The sequence below is a fragment of the Taudactylus pleione genome, unplaced genomic scaffold (genome assembly GCF_031769625.1).
Source record: "Taudactylus pleione unplaced genomic scaffold, aTauple2 ptg001091l, whole genome shotgun sequence".
NCBI lineage: Eukaryota > Metazoa > Chordata > Amphibia > Anura > Myobatrachidae > Taudactylus > Taudactylus pleione.
Window position 1 is genome coordinate 3240948 of NW_028285492.1, and position 25414 is coordinate 3266361.

The 25414-nt window shown below is 41.3% G+C and overlaps 1 protein-coding gene across 12 annotated transcripts in view; it reads left to right on the forward strand.

The window, feature by feature from the left end:
• The window catches only part of ABLIM2 (actin binding LIM protein family member 2), a 238804-nt gene that overhangs the window by 182426 nt on the left and 30964 nt on the right, over positions 1 to 25414 (forward strand). For 6 of the 12 annotated variants that reach the window (XM_088461731.1, XM_088461737.1, XM_088461729.1 and 3 more), the window contains exons 10-15: positions 4142 to 4288; positions 6384 to 6416; positions 7683 to 7803; positions 13478 to 13576; positions 18007 to 18108; positions 20884 to 20937. In XM_088461731.1, the coding sequence (XP_088317857.1) occupies positions 4142 to 4288; positions 6384 to 6416; positions 7683 to 7803; positions 13478 to 13576; positions 18007 to 18108; positions 20884 to 20937 (556 nt within the window). The remainder of the gene's footprint in view (positions 1 to 4141; positions 4289 to 6383; positions 6417 to 7682; positions 7804 to 13477; positions 13577 to 18006; positions 18109 to 20883; positions 20938 to 25414) is intronic. The other 6 variants (XM_088461733.1, XM_088461734.1, XM_088461732.1 and 3 more) reach the window with 6 other exon arrangements.

Consider the following 25414-nt stretch of genomic DNA (forward strand, 5'->3'; position numbering starts at 1 on the left):
TAAGCCCTGCCCCCTCATGGGAAATACCATGGGTCGCGGGTTAGTTGAGAGGGGCCCGGGCCAATATGACGTAATTTTGTTAGAAACACGTCGTATTGGCTCTGCCTCTTCACTGTTTACCCGCGATTTGTGGGATTATCCTCCCCATAGTGGCAAGATGCTGGAGGGCTGCCTGCTCTTCTGGGGGTGCGGGAGATTCCTGCAATTTCCGGGAGAGTAGACAGGTATGAACATTAGTGAGGGCGTGGTCCAGGTGCAAAAATACGATGACACAGTGAAGACACAACTCCCTAAGTTTGCACATAGTCTGCACAGACGATATGGGGTATATTTACTAAAGTGCGGGTTTTTAGAAGTGGAGATGTTGCCCATAGCAACCAGTCAGATTCTTCTTAATATTTATCTAGCACCTTATGGAAGATAATAGCTAGAATCTGATTGGTTTCTATGGGCAACATCTCCACTTCTATAAACCCGCACTTTAGTAAATATAGCCCCTAAGTGTAAGCATAGTATATTGCTGTGTATATACAGTACGCAGGGCCGGCGCTAGGCTTTGCTGCGCCCAGCGTGTCCTGTGTTGCTGCCCCTTCCCTCCTCCGCTCCCTCCCCCTGAGCTTACATATTCTCAATAGCGCTGGGAGGGAGGGTGGGTGTTTCTTGCGCCCGTCAGATACAGTGGCGCTCCGGACGGCCCGGCTTGCCCGTGCCTAGAGCCGTTCCTGACAGTACGTTGCCGTGTCCTAGGCACAATAAAACCAGGAATATTTTGAGCCCATTGTCTCTTTAAAAGGAAACTATCATGAAAATGTTCTATGCTAAATATAGAATAGTGTCTTGAAATCAATGGCCCCAAAATGTAAAGTCATTATTTCCCTCTGTGTTTTATTGTAATGTAACTGCTGTGTGTGCAGCCTTATTGTGTCTCTACAAGAACATTACACAGCAGCCTGTTCTCACTTGGTGGCATCTATCTCTAGCTCCATTCACCCAAATAGCCTCCATTCGGGCGCTTACACAACATTATTTACTAATTAATGATAATACAGCTACATATTGTTTGCAGCACATGGCAAGCCATTAGGTTTGCAGATAACATTAGCTGGGTTGTGTATCATGCACTTTACCAACAAACATTATCAAACTTGAGACTATGGAGCAAACTTATATATGCACAAAACAACAATTATACAATTGCATGTGTGTTTTTGCACAGACAATTGTAGATGGTTTTAATGTCACTCTATCATTATTTTTAGGGTTTAATTTGCACAATATTTTATATGTTACAGAGTTTGAACAATTTTATTTTCATTGTTATATGCTATAAAAATATGCTTGAAACAAAATAAAGTCAGCATTTAGTTGCATATCACCGTGAAAATGGAATTAGAATACCTCTGTAGATGTGAGCCAAAATAATAATTAACTGATTAGGGAAACTATCAATGGCTTGTGAGATATAACTAAGAATATCAGTCTTATTGACATAGGGTCTGATTCAGAGCCGTTCGCTATTTGCGGTCGTTCGTTCAAAAACAAGGGGTGGCTATTCAAATGATCCGTTCGCAAATTGCAGTCTGTTCACACCTCTAAGTCTGAACGAGCGAGCAAAACATACGCTCGTTTATTTGTTAAAAACGCCCCCTGGCCGCTCGCACCATACGTCATGTCCGCTATTTATTAGATTAATCGAGTACATCGACCAGCGTATGAACTGCTCGCTATTCTTGTGGTTGGTTTTTGCTACCACAATCTTGCGAGCAGTTCTGGCTATAAAATAACCCAGTGACGTGGTCAATGACGCTGCTGTATTAATTATGCACACCCATAAAACGCCCGTTTTGACCTTTAAGCACGCCTGCGTTCGGATCTCCACTCCCCATTTTCAAGCACCTTCCCCTGTTACCACCCACATACGCCTCATTCTGTCACTCAAAATAGCAGGCATTCGCTATATTGCGAGCACATGAATTTCGTCCGCACTGACTGGTTCGCGCATGCGTATAACGATCCATACGCATGCGCAGATGTGCGAACATCGCTCGGAACGAGCGTACTGCCGCTAGCGAGTGGCTCTGAATGAGGGCCATAGTGCAGACTACACAGCTTTACTATAGCCTATAGCAACCAATCATTGATTAGGACATATTTGTGTTGCCACACACCGAATTCCTAGAATAAGTATTTTGATCCAGGTTTCACTCCTAGCTAGGCTTGCCATAAAATCCTTTACTCTGCGACACCCATGATTTACACAGGTTCTTTGGCTGATTAAAAGCAGGTGAAATTGAATTTAGCCAGCCACAAAACCTGCGTAATTCATGTTTCCCGGATTAAAGTGATATTTTGGCAAGCGGCAAGACTACTTATAGCAGCCCCATTTCCCTTACATTTTTACATGCTCACTGGTACTCCATTGCCCCAGGGCTTAGGCACACTGTAGTAGATTCAGAGAAGGACACTAGCAGAGGGAAATTTGGAGACTCCAAACCGTACAAAAGATCATATAAATCCTATGACAAATTACATGTCTAAACAAAAGTCTGGCCACTGGCAACTCAGCAAATGTCTATGTACAAGCGGAAGGTCAGGGCAGGCAGCATTCCACAGAATCATTGTTGGATCACGGGTCAGCCCAGATTTCCAGTAATCAGGGATGGTGCGCCCTAGCTGGTCTGGGTGAATTATAGGCATGGCCTAATTTGTATTCATTTTTCAATGTTGGAGGATATGGGTTAGTGTAGTGGTGACACAAGCCCTCATATGGTGCGTACACACTGGGCGATTAAAGTGGACGACTGAACGATATCATTATCGTTCAGTTGTTCACTTTATAGTCCATTTTTTACACCAAAACGATGAACGATAACGACGATGCGTGTTCCCGCAGCTCCTTCGTCTTTATCGTTCATCGGGTAAACATGCAGGCCAACCTGATGATATTGTCAGGGTGCTGCATGTTGGGGAATGGGGGAGAGAGTCCGGCGCTGAACGATATCGTTAATGATATCGTTCAGCGGGTGTGCTCAATGTCATGAACGACATTGAGCACACCCTGCCAGGGACACACTAGACGATATTGCTCAGGGAGCATATCGTCTAGAGTGTATGCTCCTTTAGAGTTTCTGTACATAACCTCTATTGCTCAATCTCTAGTAATTTTTAATTTCTATAGCTGAAATTTAAGATGGCATATTTGATATGCATAGAAAAATTGCACCTTGTATATACTTAACCTTAACAATAAATCAAGGGATAGGGAAAAGGGGATTGGGATTATCGCACAGGAGATAGTTGGAATATATATAATTATAATGAGATTCCACCAAAATAGACAAATTAAAAGCCACCAGTTAAATAGGCTCAGATAGAGGTGCACCCAAGAGCAAATATCATATGCAAGTACAGCATGTAAGATTATGTCAGTACCTGAGAATGATTCCCGTGGTGACTAGGGAGGAACGGGGTTTCTGATGCTGGAGGGAGGTCCTTTATGCGCACAAAGGTACTCCAAGGGGAGAAGATATGACGCGCGTTTCGCCCTTACACCATTATCTCAAAATCAAACACTTTTACTTTATATTTTCCATATATTTCTCCACCCCCCCATTTATTAACTACCTTAGGGCAATACCAGTCCTTATATACATCCAACACTTTAACCAATACTTTGATTATAATATTAGTGACTACAAAAAAAAAGTGTGGTTCTGAGTTTATCAATTATTTTATACATATACTTGTGAAATGCGGTTTATTGCCTTTATATGTGTTTTATATATTGTTATGGATAGTGCTGAATTTATCTTTGATCGCGTATATTTTAATTATTGTGACTCTTTTTTGTTAGAGTACTTTCTGTTCTCGTCTTTGTATATTCTTGAGATATCTCCAGTTCTCTTCACGTCCTTACAGGTAGCATACTGTATATATTTGTGAGCGTTAGAAGCAACTTTTTCAGATAAGGAAGCTTTCAGGTGCCTTTAAATGTTAAATGTAGTGGCAGTTCCCCCGTGGGTGTACGGAGTCTCTACCCTATGCTGTATCTTCTTTAAATTATCACTTTATTCTGTTTTTAAATCTGCTGCTTCCTCCACTTTTACCTGTCTTCTGTCTCTTTCTTTCCTCTCCTCCTCAGGCAAAACTTGGTGATGAAATTATTGACTACAAGGATTTGGCGGCTCTTCCCAAAGATAAAGCCATCTATAATATTGACCGTCCCGATATGATCTCCTACTCTCCATACATCAGTTACTCAGCAGATGACAGGCATAGTTACGGGGAGGTACTGCAAACACAGATGGTCTTTAATAATAGACTGTGGGCCTGATTCACTAAAGAACACAACTGCGAATGCAATATCGATTACGCACACAGCTCAACTGCGATAGTACTCTAATCCATTGCGATGGCTATGCCGCCGCAGCGCTACACAAGGACGCCCAAATTACCTTACACACGTCCGGAATGTTTAGCAAGACTGTGAAACTATCAGTACAATCAAGTACCATCGCAGCCTCACGCACACTTGCACAAGCCCGGACATTACTCAGAAATTGCTAACTTCATTGCACGCTATGAGGCCTCCGGCTGCGTATGGCATTGCAGTGGATAATTTATGCACACCCCTGCAACAGCGTTCAAACGCATTTCCCCGACCACTCCCCGTCACCTCCCACAAACGGCACTTCCTGTCAATCACTCTGTGATGCGTCTGCGTAGTCACTGCGATCACAAAAATATTTATACTGTATAAAACACACAACGTTGCTGATTAGAAGTCTTCCTACCACCGGCTACATGAGGCTACAATATAATCATTATTTTTTTGTACATATTATTTTTCACAGCTTCACATCCTTCATTTCCTCAAGTAATTTTGTGATATAAACTAAAAATTAAATGCTGATGTAAAATATGCAGGCATTTCAGGGAGGTAGTTGAAATGACGATATCCCGACGGTAAGTAGTGGGTCTAGGGGGAGAGTTAGGGTTAGGGGTTAGTGTTAGGCACTAGGGGGAGGGTTAGGCACTGGGGGGGAGAGTTAGGTTTAGGCACTAGGGACGGAGGTAGGTATAGGGTGATGGGAGGGAAGGGTAGGGTTAGGGTACTTACCAGCTGTTGTCGGTATTTTAACCCTGTCGGGATGCCAACGTCAGTATTCTGACCGCCAGGACCCTCCTGCCATTATCTTATGCGTACAGCATTTTATTTTATTAACATGTTTTTCTGCATTAGTATTTATTTTACTAAGAGACATTGTATACCACTGCTGAATGAGCCATTTATAGTCATTTATAGTGCACACTTGTGGCCAGCATGCCCTCGCACCCATGTGCACAAGTGCGCTCTATTTATCAAACTTCCATCATGAAATAATACATTTTGCCACCGTCATAAATAAATTCTTATTGCCCCCGTTATAAATAAAAATGTCCCCACAGAAAAAAAACAAATTAATATGTAGCTGCAGAATACAAATAATTATTTTGCTTATAGATAAAGAGGATGTTTATAGGAAAAAGAAACTTAGTAAGGTAAACGTGTTTGCAGATTTGCATGGTGTAATAGTAGTTATCGCTTGGGCTAAAGTGATAGAAATATGAGATGAAACCAGCGCTGGCTTATAGCACTAGCTACAGTTTAATGCTCAGTAATAGGATCTGCCTGTAATCAATACAAGTGTGTTCCAAGCTCAGCCTTGTATTAAATCAGCAGCAATAAATAGGCAAGCCAGGTAGAAAAAGTGGTGTATACGGAATGCTGGGAACATCTAGCTCAGTATTGGGCACCCTGCGGCTTGCTGCCTGTTGTGGCACTACAAGTCTCAGCATGCCTCTTACTCAGTTGTCTCCTTTCATTTTGTAAACTACAGTAGAATAAATGACAACTAGAATCTGACTGGTTGTCATTGGTTACAGCAACTTTTTGCACAATAACGGTGCACCAGTTATCCTAATTGTCCCCCATGCTATGATAGCTGCGTAAATAGGAAATAAAAGGTCACTTCTATTTGGTGAAGTGCCTGAACTTTCACTTTTAACATGAATATATTATAAATATTCACATATAAGACTAAGGGGTCTATTTACTAAGCAGTGTTAAGAGACAGAGTGAAAGTGATAAGGTACCAGCCAATCAGCTCCTAACTGTCATTTTTCAAACACAGCCTGTGAGATGGTAGTTGGGAGCTGATTGGCTGGTACCTTATCACTTTCTTATCACTTTTCACTCTGTCTCCTAACACTGCTTAGTAAAGGTGGAGATGTGGGGGTATGATATCCAACTAAAATGGTCCTTGACAACTGTTATCTCTCCATTAGTGTCAGCATGCATGGAATCCTCTCACTAATTTCCTATTTTGTGTTGCTGTTTGCAGTCACCTCAGTTGCTCTCTCCAACACCTACAGAGGTAAATGACCTACATTTTGTTCTGCTGAGAAAAGATATCATTTTTATTTATTTTATTCTGTTGCATTTCCGCCTCTCTGCTTCTGTCATGCTTAGTTACACATCTCACTGCTGAGATCCGTTAATCCTTATTTCACATGCATAGCTGGGGAGAGATAATCTGCAGAAACCTGTATGGGTGATATCTATAGACTCAGAATAACCAATGTGTTTGATAGACTCACTATATCATCCAGTGTTCCTATGCCTAAAAATCGAAACGGTGCACAGTACCACGTCTTAATTTTGCTGATTTTAGTAATAGTCCGGGTTGTACATTTTGCTTCTCTGTTGTGAGGACTATGGGGTCTATTTACTAAGGATGGAGATAAATTGAACGGAGATAAGGTACCAGCCAATCAGATCCTAACTGTCATGTCACTGTGTTTGAAAAATGACTGCTAGGAGCTGGTTGGTTGGTACTTATCTGGGTGCACTTTAACTCCATCCAAGGCTTAGTAAACAGACCCCATAGTTTTTTAAATAGGATACTGACACTCAATTTCACCACGGATATTCATCTCACTGATTAACACTCCTGACTCTAGTTATCTAATTTAATGTTGGATAATTTATTTATAATTTATTGAAAATGAATACATATCTCTTTTTTTTGTGTTATTTGATTTTTATTGGGTTCTCCTTACTTTTTCTATGGCTTAGATGAATATCTGAACACATCTAAGGTCACAATTCTGAACGATCGAAAGGGTTCACAAACTTTCTAGCATTACTGTAGATAGAAGCTCATATACTAGAAGATAATACTCAATGGTAAAATCAGAATTTCTACCAGACCACTGATGCAGTAAATCACTTTATGAAATGCGCTTCTTACTGTCGCGTTTCACTGGCTGAAAAACTCCCATTTATCAGAGACCAAACGTCCTCAGTTATCATTTTTTTGTCACCTGTATGCTGGGATCAGAATCTTGCGCTGATGCTGTCAAAATCGGGAAAGAAAATATTTGGAGGTTTTCCTGCCCTCGTGTTGTTATTCTTAAAACAGTGACAGTCGGTGGAGCTAATGCTCTATTTACAGACCTTTAAACTTCACTTTACAAAGAAAGTAACTTACTGAAAAAATGTATCACATGGAAAAATTGACAGAACAAATCCTGATTAATTGTGTTGTGCTGTATGTCATGCTGTAAAGTATGTGAGATGAGTATAATGCGATGTGTCCATAACTGCACATGTAATATCTTGTTCTATTTTTATTTATAAGGGAGATCAGGATGATCGCTTATTAAAACAGTACAGGGCATCCAGCCCGAGTTCCACCGGCTCTATCGGCTACGGCCGCTACACGCCAACGTCTCACTCACCACAGCATTACAGCAGAGCAGGTAAGTGGCATCGCTTGTCTTCTTTCCGCCCATCTTCATCACACGTACATCAGGACAGTGTGCCGACACCAAGCACAATGGTTTTATTTACGGAATGCGCAGTAAATGACATTACAGCTGTTTAGACAACAAACAACAAAGCTATGTAACTCGGGACATAACGCCTTGTCCTCTACTCACCTGCAGACTGCGGAGCATTTTCGGGGCTGTAATCCTATTCATGAGGCTGCAGCCCATTCATTCTCTGGAAAGCAGTGACATCACTGAGGCACGAGGCACAAAGCCTTGTACCACTAGGAATGGTTCTGCTACATTCTCAAGAATCAGGTTCAGCCCACAAAACTGCTTCTTGTGTTTAGTGGATGCATTTTGATCACTTTGAAGCGGAATGGCCTGCGTATTTATATATAGAATATAGTAATAAAATGGTCACATAGTATCGTCTTATAAAAGGGCAAATAGATAATTAATGCAAACTGTTAGGATGTTTGTTGATAAATAGCTACGAAAAATAATTCCTTATTGCTGCGATATGCAATGATAAGGACTGATAATGAACAGGGCTTATTTCTCAATATTGATATATAGGCCTCATATTCAGCTGTAATAGACACCTCAGTCTTCCCGCGCCAGAATAACCGGAGCCTAACATCACCACCCTGTGCTGCTGTCCTTCAGGGGACCCATGAGAGAGACCTATTATTGTCCATTTGGTCACACACGTTGGTAACCTGATTGGACACAAGACCCTGAGGAGTATGACATTCAGGAGTTGTGTGACCTGAAATCATCTGTGCTGCTGATAGCATATTAATGCTGATTGGCTACAGCATTTTTTAACACTACCTACTTCCTCCCCTGCATGTCTGCGTGTAACTAGATGGATTTAAAGAATAAATACAGTAGGTGCTCAGGGCCTAATTGTTCCTTAAATTAGGTGTTTATTCCAAAACAGTTTACTTGTATCACAAATGGCTCATTTTACCGCAGTCAGTTCTCAAATATCAGCCAAGTAAATCATTTTCCATGAATAATAGATAAAAAAGTCAGGGTTGGAACAGTGCATCAATGGGCTCTGTGGTAATATTCAGGTAAGTGCCCGGCAATGCCAATCCTGCCTCCCATGCTCCCAATTCTGCTATCAGTAGGGCACATAGGGAGGAAGGTCGGGGGGGTTGCCAGATTTGAAAATGCGAAGATAAATTCTTTGCTTTATTGAGAGCAGAATGGAGGCCTCAAAGGGGGGGGGGGGGAGGGGGGGGGGGAGGTGACTCTCAGTCAGTATTATAGTAATACATACATGCAATACATACATAGTAATACATACACATCTAACCTCATGCCTTCTGAATACTATGCTAAATTCCTGTTTCTGCTAATTGGAATAATCAGCCTAGTTGGATTGTTATTATTGCTGCCCTCTCCCACCATTTATTTGTTATTATGTAGGTTGTTCTATATCCAATAATACCAAATGACAGCACAGATTATATTACTGACTGCAAATGCCGGCTGTATGTAACACAACCACCAATCACACCGATTCATTTGTAGGCATGTGGTATGCTGCCTTCATTGTGATTGGTCAGTTCCTTGGTATACATATCCTATGGGTTATTGAGTTGTCACTGGGTATTCAGGGATAGTTAAAGGTGCCTGAAATCTCCCAAGATAAGAAAATATTGTTCAAAAGATGCCAATAAACTTATTAAGCTGCAGTGTCAGTTTTGATATAAATTGACAGAAACTGGAGCAAGATTTTCCTTAAGATGAATTCCATTTTGTTATCCTTCCCATACCCCCTTATAGGGGTAAATTTACTAAAGATTGACTTTATTTGATTAAAAATAAATTCAAATCGATCAACATCGGTTTTGTGTTTCTGGGGCTAAATCACACATTTACTAACACTTCAAAATCAATATCAATACATCGACTGTTAGTAAATGTGTTATTTAGCCCCAGAAACATATTGATGTAGATCGATTTTTAATCGAATAAAATCAACCTTTACTAAATTTACCCCATAGTCTTTCTATGCACCCACATAACCCCTTGTGCCACACCGGCCCCACGATAATCAGTACTCACCCGTGCTGGGCAGTGTTACACTGGTGGCTGTATTCTCTCAACATTTCTAACGCAAGATATAAATCAAAATCACGACTTCCATAAATGAGGGTGTAGTCTACAGTACATGGAGCCGCTCCAATTTCTTTCAAAGAGGTTCTCAAAGAGGCTTGTTGGGTTAGCCCCAGAGTTTGGGCATTGACAGTAAATTCTCGAATTACAAGTCAGTTCAGATTAGCAGAATAGGTTCTATACACGTTGCAGCCAGTTTGAGTATCTTTGCACAATTGTAATGGCTGCAGTTTATAGTGTTTTTGATGACAAACTCAAATTTTGATTTCCAACTTCACAATAATTAATGGGCACTGTTTGAATAAAAAGTCAATGATACTATAAATTGTAGCCATTTAAGCTTGAACAGACAACATTTTAGCTTATTTTAACATCTTTTGTTTTAACCATCAAAGTGGGGTTATTTTTTATTAAAAAAATAGTCAATGAAGTCATAATTCATTGTTTCTTTATGTCCCGACTCCCAACATAGAATCCTACTACCCTCCATAACAGCCCTATAGTATTCAGTACATATGTCCTGTAATCGCTCAGTGCCTGTAGTTATAGCTGGAGGAAGCTATGTGTTAATGGAATGAGAACAGGCTCATGTACAAAAAGGACAAAGTGCGGCTTAGGAGCAATGGGACCTGAGAAATGTTCTGAGTGAGGGATGGGAAAGAACAGGAGGTCAGTGTGTTCTAGGGGATGTTTGACCTTCACAAGATTTTAAGGGTAAAGCCCGACCTACCAGAAATCACGATGGAGTGTAGGCCACGCAGATGGCCCCTCATTTATGCAGGTGGGTCAGTTGGAGTCTTACTATAATACTGCCCTAAAATGTAACTAATCTGGAATGCTATTTCTCATGATTAAAATGTAACAATCTATTGCTCTTAATAATTTAGCTGTATTAATTTTTCATGCATTAGGACTACACCATCCCCCAAAGTTAATAGCATGTTATCCACTACTGAATCACTCCCAACTGCCTTTCTTTCATATTACAAAGAATATTGTAGGAGTTTATTTTATCATATACTAATTAGTGTCATTATTAGTCACTTTGATTGTGACATGAATAGATATTATCTTCTCAGCTCTTGAGCACCCTTTGGGTTCGGGGAGGGCCTGTATTTTACTTTATCTGCTTTGTGTGTTGCCTCTATGTTTTGTCAGGTTATCGGAAAACATCATAAATAGTGACCGGTGGTACATGGGTCAAACAATTTTCTTTAACATGTATCCAGGCCTACACAAAGTAAGGCCACCGATTTGTGATCTAAAATATTCATGAGAATGGATAAGAATGAGACAGTATTCCTAAGCAGGGGTGAATCTAGGTGTCCGAGCACCCCTGGAAAAGTATTGCACTGGCCCACCCATATTTTATGAATAATTATACTCTGTACTTATAATGTCTCCCTAACCAGCCCCCCTTCTGTCTCCTCAGCCAGCCCCCATGTTTTATCAGCCAGCACCCCCTTCTGTCTCCCCAGCCATCCCCCTTCTGTCTCCTCAGCCAGCCCCCATGTTTTAACAGCCAGCCCCCCTTCTGTCTCCCCAGCCAGCCCCCCTTCGGTCTCCCCAGCCATCCCCCTTCTGTCTCCCCAGCCATCCCCCTTCGGTCTCCCCAGCCCCTGGCCTCCCCGCATCTAGACCCTGCAGCCCACAGATACTTCTGTATCTTCTGGCTGCGGCTGTGGCCGGCTCCTCAGTATGCATGTGACGCCATGACGTCACACGCTCCTTGTCTCAAAAAAACCCTGAAAACTTTATTCATTAATTTCATTCTATGTACCAGACAGCAGCCGGCAAGCACCAGCAGCTGCCCGGCCCTGGAATTTAGGAGCCAGGGGCATAACCGGGACTCCAGTCCAGACAGTCCTATCTTGATTCTATCCACTGGCCGCGGGACGACGCACCCCCTCAGCCGGCGCCCCGACGAGTGCCATCCTGGCCAAGGGGTAAATGCGCCCTCTAAGTAAGCAGCCCGTCAGCTCACTAGGAGTTTGCAGAGGAATCAGGCTTTCTGCCTCAATCATGTCACTATTTCCTAGTGAATGGTAAGGCTACATTATACAATAGATAATGTTTCACCTCACAAATGGCTGCCTTGCTCTGTGTGGCCTACAGGTACAATTTAAGGCCTTTATTATTTCACAGAGTTTACAAGGGTCTACACCAGTTATAGGCAACCTGATACACTTCAGGGTACACTATAACAAACAAGGCTGATAATAAGAGCTGGGGGTGACAAGTGAAGACTTGGAAGCCCCCATGAGGGCCTAGAGCAGGCTGTTGTCCACTTAACCTTTCCAATGAAACTTACAATCTAACACTGGTGCCCAGGGCACAGAAAGACTAAGGGGTATATTTATGAGCTGCTACTTTTGCAACGGATTGCCTCATATAAGGTAACGCTAATATTAAGCACAAAACACGAAACCTGGTAAATGTATGCAAACCTTTGAGGTCCTAATAGCATTCAAAGGACATGAAACATCAATTAAACATCTCTTGACTCATCTCTTAAATACTTCTCATGGCACTTTTATTAGTCAGCTCCTTTGTGGCTTGGTATGACAGCAGTTTGGTATCGCTGATTGCCTCCATGTTTGCCTTTGTAATAAGATTGTGCATTGAGCACCAGTGCTGTAATCTATTGCAACCAATCAGAGTCTTTCTTATTTTTTTCTAGTACATTTCAGTATGTGATAGCAAATGTTTTGTTGGTTGCTATGGGTTACAGCACATGGGTGCCTGTGGCACAGTGTTATTAACAGAACCTGATACCATTAATTCTTACTGCAATGTCTGAGTACAGTGGGCCTCATTCAGTAAGGTTCACTAAAGCGATCGCAGCTGTGATTTGTAATGGGACGCAGCAGTGAAAATATGCTAATGCCAGCCAAAGCACAGCCGGCATAAAGGTGCCTTGTCGCATGCGTATAACGTCGCTTACCTTCATAAACATCGGTACCATCGGGGCACATCGCCAAGTCACGCACATTTACAGCAGGTCTGACTCATTGCACGCAGTGAGTACTCCAGCTACGTATGCTATCACAGTGGCTAATTTATGCAACAGCGTTCAGCTTATAGACACGCCTGCGTTTCTCCGACCACTTCCCCGTCACCACCCCCAAACGCTCATAGTCTGTCACTCACTCTGCGATGGCTTCCTCTGTGCGTCCATAATCGCATTGCGATCGCAGTGCACGCACAGGGCAGCTTATGCGTATGTGCAATGGCTAACAATCGATCGATCTGCGTACACAGTTGTATTAGCGGTCCTTACTGAATCAGGCCCAGTGTTTCTAGGTTGGTCTTTTGAGGGCAGTGGAAAATGTCACTAGGCTGATATTTGGACGTGTTCTTCATTTCCCAAACAGCGGTCCTTGCTTACAGACGACCGTGCATGATATCATACAAAGATAAAGCTGCAAAACATTTGCTTCTCTTATTATTTATAATCTTTGTTAGTGATGCTGCATGAGTTCCACCACGGAACTAAATCGTTCTTTTGATTTCCTTTTTGTTGCCTTATCAGCTGGTACTGACCCTTTCGGTACCAGTAGCTGCATCTCCCTGTCCCAACATACAAGCCCCACATCTACATTCAGGCATCATTACATCCCTTTCTTCAAAGGTAAGAACAGGAATGGCATTGTGACGTAATTCCTGTAATTAACATGACATTGTCTGGGCCGATACTTTGGTTTGTGGTCGCATGAAAAGGACGTTTTTGTTTAAATGTGCCCATGTTTGTTTTTTTCTCTGTCGTGTTTTTTTTTTACCATTTCGTATGTTACTTATAGTAATTTTATGTTATGTTTGAAGCAACATTTCATATTTTTTGAGAAATAAGTCCTGATAGTTTCTGTAACGTATCGCCATGAGTTCATAAACTCTCAGGAAAGTGTGACTAACATGAACTTCATTCAACGATCCATACCCACTGGCTGTTTAGCCATCTAACTTTGGAAAATATAAACTCTGATAGGTCATAACCATTTATTTTTGCTTAGTTATATCCAAAAGCCTGGTGTATTATGGACCTCTTGTACATTATGCTGGAATGCCGGCCAGGTATATTGCTGGTTACCATGTTTTGGAGTGTCCTAAACAACTACTGATAGTGAGCTCAGCCTGACATGTCTAGTGGACTGGTCGCCATAATCTATTTTCTTTATTATACATAGAAGGCAATACGATATCTTCAGTCCTGATACAACTTTGCAGGAAACCGTTTTGTGACATATAGGTTGTGCTGATGTCACAGTGATCGGTAGTACTGTCTCTGCTGTTTCCTGGCTGCACCATAATTCTATGTAACATGCAACCATAAGATATTGTTCAATAATCAGTAAGTTAGAAAGTTTAATTCCTGGGCAGAGGAGCATGGCCCCATGTTAGCAAAGCTTGGGCTATGACCCTTGTTATTGCCTTCCAGTGCCTTTGACCTTTCATACTGTACCTGTTCCACTTTGAAATTGTAGGTAGGGAACTATAACTGCATCCAGTCCCTAAATCCATTCATGCAGATGCCATTATCCTCCTGTTCTGCTGCTGTTGATGAAATGGTGCTTACTTGTGCATGCTGAGTACTGTAACACTGAGATCTGTCGTTGCACTGTTTAATGTGAGATGCACAATTATAGTCTCAGTTTATGGGTTAGATTTCTTTTCTTCATATTTTATTATTTTAGAACCCTTTCAAATGTTATTGCACTTTTGTTAAAAATGTGAATGCAAATGTCACACAAATGTCTTGGTTATTTGGTAATAATTACTTAGATTAATTAATTCCAGGCCGCAATCTGCTGTGATCTGACACAACTGAACTTGCTCATGTATCCGCACTTATTCACCCGTCATGAAGATCGGCCGCTCAAGTGCCCCACATCCTCATTGTAGTTTTATAGATCTAGGAAGGCAAACAGCGACATAGGAAGCATAATAAATTCTATAGACCTTTGAATATTATTATTATTATCCTTTATTTATATGGCGCCACAAGTGTTCCGCAGCGCCTTACAGAGTGCATAAACAAATAAATGAACAAGAAACCAGTGACGTACAGTACAATACAGCGCAGGACAAGGACATGGTTTATACACATTGCTGCATTAGCGATCATAGCACTCAACAAGCAGCAGGGAGTCAGCAATCAAATGTTGGATTCCCTTGTGGGGAGTAAGGAGCAGAAGAAGTATAAGTAAGGAGAAGCACATGAGGGAAGAGGGCCCTGCTCGTTAGAGCTTACATTCTAAAGGGGAGGGGCAGCCCAACAGGCGTGACACAGATGGGTTAGACAGAGAGGAAGTAGCATGCAGTAGCAGGTTAGGATGAGAGCTGGAAGGCCTTGATGAAGTAGTGAGTCTTGAGAGCCCATTTGAAGATTTGTAGAGAGGTGGAGCGTCTGATGGGGAGAGGTGGAGAGTTCCTGAGGTAGGGAGCAGCACGGGCAAAATCTTGGAGGTGGGAGTGTGAGGAAGTAATCAGTTGGCAGGAGAGACGTCATGCATTTGTTGAGCGAAGTGGACAGGCGGGAGTGTGAAGGGAGATGAGGTCGGAGACGTAAATACCTTATTGCCCAGGAATTGACCTCTTCCAGTGGTGATAGTTGACATCTCGGCAATATATGTTGTGTGTAAAATGGCATTTGCACAAATGAAGAAGATATTAAAACCTGTGTTTTATTTACACTGTGTTATGTACAATGGACATCAGTGTTGTGGCCCTTTTGTCCATTATACAGGGCGCCTGCCAGACAGAAGCTGGTTAGCATGATAAGGGGGAGCAGCACAGCAGGAGAACCCCAATGATCACGTGAGACAGCTCGGCCTGAGCGAGGAGCCTCAATGGGAAATATAGGTGTATATTAGTTATTTAGTACCTTAGATAGTACACCAGTAGTTTCTATGCAGGAAGCAACGACAAAACGTGTAGGTTAAAGGAAAGTATCATATAATATGTTCCCATATTATTGCTTTAGTAATAGTATTAATATCACCTTTCTAAGTATAAAGAGCCCTAAATCATGTTTTCAGAAGAAACATTCTGGGTCTTGCAAACAAATAAACTTATTTACCAATAAAATCTGAACAAACATTGCAATTCCATCTTTTTTACTGAAACCCGCTCTTTTCTGACCTCTGGTATTGCATTTGGGAAATATAACGCAACAGAGACCCTTTTGTATTTTCTACAAATAAACCCCACGGTCACCGCTAAATAGTCCTGTTTCATCACCATTATCTCCCATTGTATTTTTTGACACAGTTGATAGTGAGTGGTTCCCGAATGGATCAGCCTCTGCCTTCCACACAGGGATAGTAGTGGGGGGTCTCCGGTGTCTCACCAGATACTGCTATATCCTGCATAATCTGCTCCCAGAGAGACATTTACAGAAATGTATAGGCAGATAGGAGCTGAGCCAGACTCTAGCAGTGACACCTATACATGTTCTGCAGCACACTATAACTGTACAGCTATGATACAGTACAGTACAGGTCATTCTACTAAGACCAGTGTATGCTTTTCCTGCATGTTTCCCAATGCCGGGAGTCGTCCATTTCTTTTTTTTGGAGTCACATCATTTGCGCTTGTATCTTTCATTAATCATCCAATGTTGGGGGCCCCAAAACATAGCTTACATACCTACTCCACACCGTCCTATCATTACGTTGGTTTAGAAGAAGCCATTCCTTGACCTGAAGCAATATCTTTAGGAGTTTATTGATGCATTCGATCCAGTACCTAATGAATAACAGTCAGGCCTCATGAATATTAGTCATGGAATACACCAGGAATGTCGGTGTTCTACAGAGAATTAATCCTGCTGAGTTGGGTGTTTTGCTTCCTCTCCTTATAATTAATACATTTGGGCAGAAACAGGAAAGGGTTATTGTCTTTCAGGCCTGTTTTGTGCATTGGGCAAGGAATTTCATCTCCATTAATTCCCTTCTTTATTTGGCTCTGACAAGCTGTATAATCTTACATGCTGGGCTATATCTTATAAATTCTTCAAGACTTCTTTAAAAAAATGAATATTCATATTATTATTATTATTATTATTATTTTTATTATTATATTTAGAAAGCCAGTGTAACTTTTATAAATGATCAATTGAATTTAAGTAGAAAAAAAAAAAATCTAGATTTCATCAGAAAAAGAGCCTTATTGATAACTTTGTGTGAAGGTCAAGGTACATATATCACACAAATGGTGATGGAAAACAGAGCACTTGTGGCCTAGCGACAGGACCCTTATCAGTCTCTAGGTAATAATATGTAAACACTGCTGCATTTGTTACAGAGCTGGGAGTTGGAAGAGAATTAGCTTATTTTTATCGTGTTTGGCAGCCCCGAACCTTCCTCCTCATACGAGGTAACACTTCTAATTACACTTAGAAAAGAGAAGACTTTTCAGTTTTTAATTTACTCTTTCTTTAGTACAGATTTAATTTTGGGGGTTCTTATGCTTTTTTAGTCACCAGTGTTTTTATAAGAACGGTGCGGATGAGCTATTGATTTTGAAAGCCGATCAACACTTTTTTTACTATAGGCACTTGGCCCCAAAATAACCACCGTTCTGTGCGGGTTTAGAATAAATGTTGGAGCATCAGGCGTTTATTCTTATTGTATCTTCAAAATACCCTGAGGGGTCTGCATTGTGCTCAGTCTAGAAATGCATTTTGAGAAATTAGGATAACCATTTCCTCAGTTATAGGACATAGAAATAAATTTAATTTGGCGCTCACTATTAAAATACTATTAGATTTTACCAGTGCAAAAGATGACAAATCGATCCACGCATCTTTACAGAAACCATGACGTTAATCCATGAGTTAGCCTTACCATGTAATTCTATGTATTATTTTAAGTTCTTTATAGTATAACATCGACAGCTTATATAAATGAGGGAATTCATGTTGGTCTCTGGTGTCCATCCATTCACTGTCATAAAGGCCTTTCATGAGGTAATTCCGAGTAGGCCGCACTATCGCGGAGAGAGAAATATAAGTTTATTTCCGATCTTTGGTTTTATTGACTGTCTTTGCTTTTCCCACTGGAGGCAGTGAAAGTGGCCGGAGCACTCCCAGCTTATCCATGTGCTCAGATTCCAAATCTTCATCTTCCTCCTATCAGCAGGCGCCTAGGCATTTCCATGTCCCAGGTAGGCACCGTGTGGGATCATTTACCAGGAAGCATAAGTCTGCTCAGGACTTGATTGAAGTCATCAAAGTATGAATTTAATCATTAGCCGGTTATTGGTCTACAAAGGACAAATCTGCAGATTTTACAAAATGGTGCTTGGTATATAAATGGGCAGTGACCGATAGCCACCAATCAGATTGTAGCTGTCATTGATCTAATGCAGTATAGAAATGCAAAGCAACTGATGTCTGATTGGCTGCCGTGGTCACACCACATTTATATGGACATAGCACCATTTTACCAAATAAGCCCTTTGTTAGTGACGTCACTCTCCTTATATGCCACCATGAAGGTTTAAAGATTTATATCAAGCCTATTAAGAGTAGAGAAGTTGCCTTTAACAACCAATCAGCATTTACCTATGAATGCAAGCTAGAAGCTGATTGGTTGCTAAGGACAACTTCCGCACTTGGCCTCTTATATACTCTTATCTACTCTTTAACGTGATTGATACATCTTCCCCCTTGTATGAGAAAAACTGAGATCAATAAAATAAATATCACAACATTCCAACTGGAAAATGGAGACAAATTAGGCCACACCTCCGATACGGAGGTAAATTACACTATCAATCAATATGGATACATTTTACTTCTACAAAATGGCCTCCTGGGGCACATGAGGAGAGGATTATAAAAATCACATTTATGTATCTCAGTGTATTTGTCACTTCCACAGCACTGAGATATTAACAGTAAGTACATGCTATAGAGATTATATTAAACTTCATTTGTATAGATATATGGTATTACTGTAGGGATTGTTTTCACACTGTAACAAATTATGTACACCATGTTATTAAATCCATTTTGAAAAGCATTGGAAAGGTTGAAGATTTCTGGATTTCAGACATCAATTAGTGGCGAAAAGTCAGTTTTGGTGAAAAGTTTTCGCCGATTTGCGCTTTTTGCCTGTTTTCCGTTATTCGCCATATTCAATTCCAGGTCATTTACACCTGAGCGAAAACTCCATAGGCAAAAACAGGCGAATAAGTTTCTCCATCTAGAGGCAGGCAAAATTAGGTGCAATATCTCTATTTTGGGATACAAATGTGGGGACTTGATTCAGAACCCTTTGGACACCCTCACAATGACTAATAAGGTAAAAAAAATATATAACACCCTAAAAACAGCTTGTCATTTTTGGGGCGAAAATGTAAAAAGTGGTGGAAAATGGGTAAAAAGTAGGGGGCCTGGTATTTGTGGGGCTATAAGGTTGAGACAGGTGTTTTTTAGGATTGCAGGTGGCTGCAGCAGGTGTATTTTTTAGATTTTTTAAATCTTCACTTTAGAGCACGGATGGGGAACCTCAGGCCTGGGGGCCGTATAAGGCCCCCGGAATGATTTGGTCTGGCTCTCTGAGCTTTTTTCTGCTAGCCTGGCACCCTGCAGCCAGATTCTATGCAGCAGTACCGCCTGGAGCGTCCTTAGGATGGTCACACGTTTCAGATGGTCACACTGCTGCTCTTACATCTCCCTGGAGCATCCTTAGGATGCTCATGGCATTGCTGTAATCACCGCCAATTGTGGCGCCATCCCCATGTGATGTCACATGGAGGGGGCGTGGCCTGCACCAGGCCCACAAATAAAGTTCTTTATATCAAAATGGCCCTCGGCAGAAAAAACGTTCCCCACCTCTGCTTTAGAGATACCAAATTATACTAGTACCCATTTACATGTACCCAAAATTTAACTGTGGTACTTATTTTTCTCAAAAAACATTGCTTTATATCATTTTTAAACACTTATGCACATATGCATATAACAGCCCTTTGACTCAATATAAGATCACTAAATACTTTTATTAGGGCTATTAATACTCTTGTATATTGATTCCCAGGGTCAGTGAGGCATTTTATGGGGTACAGACTGATTTCCCCAAAATATGCTGTCCTTTTCGCTAGTTTCACTATTCACTACATTCGCCTATCCGCGTTTTCACGTTTTTTGGAATTGAATAGGATGAAAAGCGCGGACGCGCTTGGAGAAAACATTGCGTCCACACAGGCGAATGAGGCAAAATTATTGCGCTTTTCACCAAACTGGACTTTTCGCCTTTAATTGAATTCGGCCTATAATTGATTTAAAACTTCCTGTGCAATTTTGCCAATTTAAAGCTAAACTATTATCAAAATCTCTTTAATATGTTGGTAATTAAATATATTTAAGCTAATAAGTAGCAGTTTATGTTATATGCATTGCGTTGTTATGGAGCAACATCTCTACTGCTGTTACAACAATGTGAAGCGTTTAAGGTACAGTAACTATACTAAATGCAAAAACGTGAAAACAATGAGCATACACACAATATAATGTATTTATTATTCAATCGGTTGTAGTTTGATTATATTTAATACTACCCAACATATTAAAACGTCTTTACCTGTCTTCCTTTAAAGACTTTTTTTCTTTTCTATTCTGACTTCTCGTGCTTGCTTCATGTACTAACATTTATATAGGTTGCTATAGTCTATACGCACCTACGTACAGTGCAGGCAGCCATTTTGTGACTGTAGCACCTTAAGGAGAATGCAGCCTATTGATCTGCTAGGAACCATGGGGTTAGGCCCACAAAATGGCTTCCTCCTCTGTATGCCGGTGAGGGGGTTATACTTTAGTATGAGGTGTAGCCTACAATAGATCTCACTCTTTCTTTTGCGCTGTTGAAAAAAATAAAACATTATTTGCAGGCTGTATTTTCTCATTCTTTTATTCTTTCCCTTTCTCTTCTGTAGACACTGGAGTTAAAGATAACATCTATAGGAAACCCCCTATCTACAGACAGCATGGTACAGTCTGCTTTCTGCTTGCCGCAACTTTTTTACTTTCGCATGATGACTAATTCATATTACTGTCATTTATTAATCAGTCATCCACCGTGTTCACCACAGCCTTCCATGACACCTGGTGCACTCCACAAAAATGACCAATTTTACAAAACAACTGAAGTTTTCAATATTAGTATTTAGTATAAATGTTTATATATTATCAGCTCTGATGACCATTGTGACAACCACCAGTCAAACAAAGGCAAGCCAATACATCTAGGGGTATATCTAAAAACGAGCCAATCAGATTGTATCTGTCTTTTATCTAGTTCAGTTGAAATTGAAAAAATAAAAGATAGCTACAGTCTGATTGGTTGCTATGGGCATCACCTCCATGTTTCTTTTTTCGTGAAGCTTTAATAAGTCTTCCCCTAATCTCAGTCATTACACCGTAACAAGAGTGATTTCAAACTTTCAAATTTGTTAATTGAAGTTTTTTATGTGGTAAAATTATGTGACCTCAGGGTGTGTTTTCCATAAGAGAGAGGTTGCCAATGGCTGCCAAGCTGTGATTATCTTTTCATCTAATGAAAATGAAACTTTAAAAGCAAATGGCTTGTTTTTATGGGCACTTACCTCCATATGGGTGGAATATGCAAGTAGTGTTCTAATTGGAATGCACACAAGTATACTGCTGGCGAGGGATCTTTATGGGGCCCAAACATCAGCAATCAATTGTGGCAATTCCCCGTTTTTCAGGTGATTGTGTAAAAAAAAATCAGCAATTTATGGTGTTCACTGATTGCCGATTCCGACCAAAAAGTGTTAGAAATCTGTAAATCAGGTTGTCCAACATGTTGGATTATATACAGTATTGCTTGTGAATGGTAACGATTTGCCAACCATTACTAGTAAAATGATGAGCCTTTCATGATTGGCAGATCTGTTATTTGCTGAATAAGAGCTGAAAATCAGGGAAAACGATCTGTAATGTATGGACGCAGGTTGGAGGATTGGAGAATCGTGAAATCAGGTAAAAAACGCAGTATAATTTTTTTTCTGATTGCTAATGTACGGACCCCATTAGATTCCTATGCTGTGCTGTTTATGTTTTCTATATAGACAGCAATGAAATACATGGGTCATTGTAACTACAATAAAATGATGTATACACCATATATGGTATACACCAGTGTTCTGCTTGTGTGGGCGAGCTATACTGCTTTCTGACGATTTGTAAGTAATTGACTTATTATAGGTCGGAGTGTTGCCCTGAGTGAAAGACATCATATAAGTGGGTGACAGAACAGGCAGACTAACATGCTTAAATTATCTTTAAATCAAAACCATCCGCATGTCCAAGGGGTGTGGGTAAATTGCGTCTGCATGCCCTTACTGTATAGAACGTGAAATCCATTGACCTGCCTCACCAGGCGCATGTGGACTTTATTGCAACTCAATGGACCATAGAATTCATTGAGTAAATGATGATGTTTCTCTAGATGTCTAACTTAATATTCTCTATGGTTTTACCAATCATGAAAGTGACCGTATCACAGTTTATCGTGTACAATATTACAATAGAAATATTCATGGCAGTTTGCATTGTGGATGAAGAGGACGCCGTGTCACGGACATAGGCCCTGATGCAGAGACGGGCGCAAAGGCCATTACGCACGCAATCGAGCGATTGTTTGCCATCGCGCATGCTTATAAGCAGCACTGCGATCATGGACGCACCTAGGAATATATCGCAGAGTGAGTGACAGGTTGTCAGGGTTAGGGGGTGGTGTCCGGAGGTGGTGGCCTGAGAAAGGCAGGCATGTCTGTCCATTTAAATGCCGTTACATGGGCGTGCATAAATTAGCCACTGAGTGCACGCGCAGCGCTGCGTGTCTAAAGCGCCCCCAAGACCAAAATGGCCACCAATGTGCGGCGATGTTACCGATATTTATGCAGGTATGCGTCGTCGCATGCAGGTAAGAGAGCAGTGGGCGTCCTTATGCTCGGGTGGTCTTTGCAGACATTAGCATAGTTTCGCTGCTGCGTTGCATACAAAATCGCAGCTGCGATCGCATTAGCACCCATCTCTGAATCAGGCCCATGATGACTAAGCACAGCCTGTAGGCAGGGAGTGATAGTTATCCATGTAACTAAAAGTTGTGCTTGGCTTTCAATACAGAGATTGCAGATTTACTTAATGAACTCTGACAATCTTTAAAACTATGGGATCTATGTACTAAGCCTTGGAGAGAGAGAAAGTGGATGGAGATAAAGTACCAGCCAATCAGCTCCTAACTGTCACTTTACAAACTGTGTTTGAAAAATGACAGTTATTAGCTGATTGGTTGGTACTTTATCTCCGTCCGCTTTATCTCTCCTCCAGGGCTTAGTACATAGGCTCTCATTCAGAGTCGCTCGCTGCCGCAGGCAGCTCGCATGATCTGTGGGCGTGTTTTTTTCTTTCTCTCGCCGCTTGCAAATCTGTGGGAGACCTCCCACAGCTTGTGCGAGCGGCCAGGAGGCCGTCGCGATAATCGCGACCATCGGCCTTACGACGAGACCCTAGGTAGGGTCTCGGCTACCGCAGGCCTGAGTGGACTTCCTGCTCTAATAGAGAAGGAAGTCCACTACTGACATCAGTAGTGATGTCAGTATGGCCTCCCACAAACGCCAGGAGTTCCTAAGGGAACGCCTGCGTTTGTGCAGCCACCCCCCCCTACCCGCCTACAAAACGGGGAGAGCTGTCACTCACCATCGACAGCCGCCCCGTCTTGTAGTGAGCCCCGTAGCAACTGAGCTTCAGTCACTGGACGGGGCTCTCGCATGCGCACGCCAGACGCAGCGCATGCGCAGTGGGGAAATATCAAGCCGCTCTGTGCGCTCGCGAGCGGCTCTGAATCAGGTCCACAGACCACTATACTTTGCCCCAAAACCTTGATAATAAAATGTAATTGCTTCCTCAGATCAGCGAATTTCCTGCAATTGCTCCATTTAAAAAAAAAAAAATGTTAGTAGAAAACCTTGATTTGTTTCTAAATGTACAAAACAAATAAACCCTATTAGCATATCAAGGAAAATTACACGTCACATTGGTTATGCTGGTTTTAGATTTCCGAATGATCAATTTAGTTAATAATGACAGCCTGCAGCTGCAGGAATACATTAATAATGAATATACCAGTTTTGTATATTGATCTAAACTGGCTCCCTCATAAGAACTTAGGCCCTCATTCAGAGCCGCTCGTTAGCGGCAGTACGCTCGTTCCGAGCGATGTTTGCACATCTGCGCATGCGTACGGTTTTTAGTACGCATGCGCGAACCAGTCAGTGCGGCCGAAAATCGTTTGTACGCTATATAGCGAGTGCCTGCTATTTTGAGTGACAGAATGAGGCGTATGTGGGTGGTAACAGGGGAAGGTGCTTGAAAATGGGGAGTGGAGATCCGAACGCAGGCGTGCTTAAAGGTCAAAACGGGCGTTTTATGGGTGTGTATATTTAAAACAGCAGCGTCAGTGACCACGTCACTTGGTTATTTTAGAGCCAGAACTGCTCGCAAATTTGTGGTAGCAAACACCAACCACAAGAATAGCGAGCAGTTCATACACTGGTCGATGTACTCGATTAATCTAATAAATAGCGGACATGACGTATGGTGCGAGCGGCCAGGGGGCGTTTTTAACAAATAAACGAGCGTATGTTTTGCTCGCTCGTTCAGACTTAGAGGTGTGAACAGACTGCAATGTGCGTACGGTTCATTTGAATAGCCACCCCTTGTTTTTAAACGAACGACCGCAAATAGCGAACGGCTCTGAATCAGGCCCTTATTTCCAAGAAAACCAGTTAGAGTTTGCATTGGAAATCAATATTATGATGAATTGAAAATATTTTGCTGCCCTCTGCTGGTACAAACTTAGTCTAAATTTGCTTAAATCTTATTTAGAATTCCTGTAATACATTTCTAACTTAATGCATTTTTGGAATATAGATTTAATAATAGAATTATATGATCCGTGTTTTGCTGTTGGATGGCTACATTGGATGGATACAAAAAGGGAGTTTGTTGTAGTTTAAAGCAAGCTTATGACAAGCATAAAACAACACCCTACCGGCCTGGTTCAATTTCACTGTGTGTTCTGCTTTCTGAACTTTTTTTTTTACTGCAATAACTTGGTCTTTCTATAAAATAGTGCACACACCCACAAATGACCTCTAATTATATTTTAATTATTATGACGTTTTCAGAATTTATAAAAAAAAAAAAAAACATACAACCAACAAGTTTTAGGAACTCGCTGAACTTATTTCAGATAAAGTTTAGATTGTGGAGGATGCCTTTCTGCCTATGGCGATTAGAATTCTGTACTCCAACTTACACATAACATATCAGGTACAGTAACGTTCTATAGCAGGACAGAGGGGGATTCGGTTAGCATCCTGACAAGCGGGATGCCATCTGCCGGAACCCCGGCTTTGGAATACCGAACGCAGACAACAC